At 39.1% G+C, this 947-nt stretch overlaps 1 protein-coding gene across 1 annotated transcript; it reads right to left on the reverse strand.

Moving 5' to 3' along the window:
* Positions 201–947, reverse strand: LOC109330816 (uncharacterized mitochondrial protein AtMg00810-like). The gene has a single exon (XM_019565094.1). The coding sequence runs from the start codon at positions 945–947 to the stop codon at positions 201–203; it is 747 nt and encodes a 248-aa protein (XP_019420639.1).

The following is a 947-nucleotide window of genomic DNA, read 5'->3' on the forward strand; positions in this document are numbered from 1 at the left end:
AATAACAGAATGAATAGAGATTAGCCAAAACAGAAAAACTAAAAGTTTCCATAACTGGAAACTAAAGAACAACTAATTTAACAGAATTACAAAAAGTTGCCAAAAAAGGAAAGAAAACGAAAATCAAATAGAGTTAGAATTTGGTTCTGATTGAAGGTGTGAAGCTTCTTGGGCCTGAGTGGGCTGAATTGGGTTGATTTTTAACATCCCCCACAAGCTGACATATGAATGTTGATTATGCCAAGCTTGGAGATGAATTTTCGAAAAGGGGAAGGATTGAGAGACTTTGTAAAGATGTCTGTCAATTGTAAGGAAGTAGAGACTGGAAGGATATGGATGGTGTTATTTTGTAATCTTTCACGAACAACATGACAATCTATTTCTATATGTTTGGTTCTTTCGTGAAAAACGGGGTTTGCGGCAATGTGTAAGGCATATTTATTGTCACAAAATAAGGTAACAGGGGTTGTGTGAGGGATACAGAGGTCTTGAAGAAGAAACAGGAGCCATTGTGCTTCACAAGTTGCCATGGCAAGAGCTCTATACTCTACTTCTAAAGAGGATCTCGAAACTGTATTTTGGTTTTTTTTGCTTTTCCAAGAGATAAGGGCATTGCCAAGGAAGAAACACCAACCTGTAACTGAACTTATGGTGTCTAGACAAGCTTCCCAATCGGAGTCTGAATATCCTTTTAATATGGGAGTGTTATTGCTAGAGAAGAAGATCCCTTGACCAGGTGATCCTTTTAAATACTTGAGAGTTCTGGTGGCAGCCTGAAAATGAGAACTAGTTGGAGATGAGAGGAATTGACTCAGGCATCCCACAACAAAGCTTATATCAGGTCTGGTGTGGGTGAGGTACAAGAGTTTTCCTATCAGCCTTCTGTAGCTTGTAGGGTCAGCAAGGAGAGCACCTAAAGTGGAGTGAATTTTGGAGTTGTAATCCAT

This window comes from Lupinus angustifolius, chromosome LG17 (genome assembly GCF_001865875.1).
Source record: "Lupinus angustifolius cultivar Tanjil chromosome LG17, LupAngTanjil_v1.0, whole genome shotgun sequence".
NCBI classification, from domain to species: domain Eukaryota; kingdom Viridiplantae; phylum Streptophyta; class Magnoliopsida; order Fabales; family Fabaceae; genus Lupinus; species Lupinus angustifolius.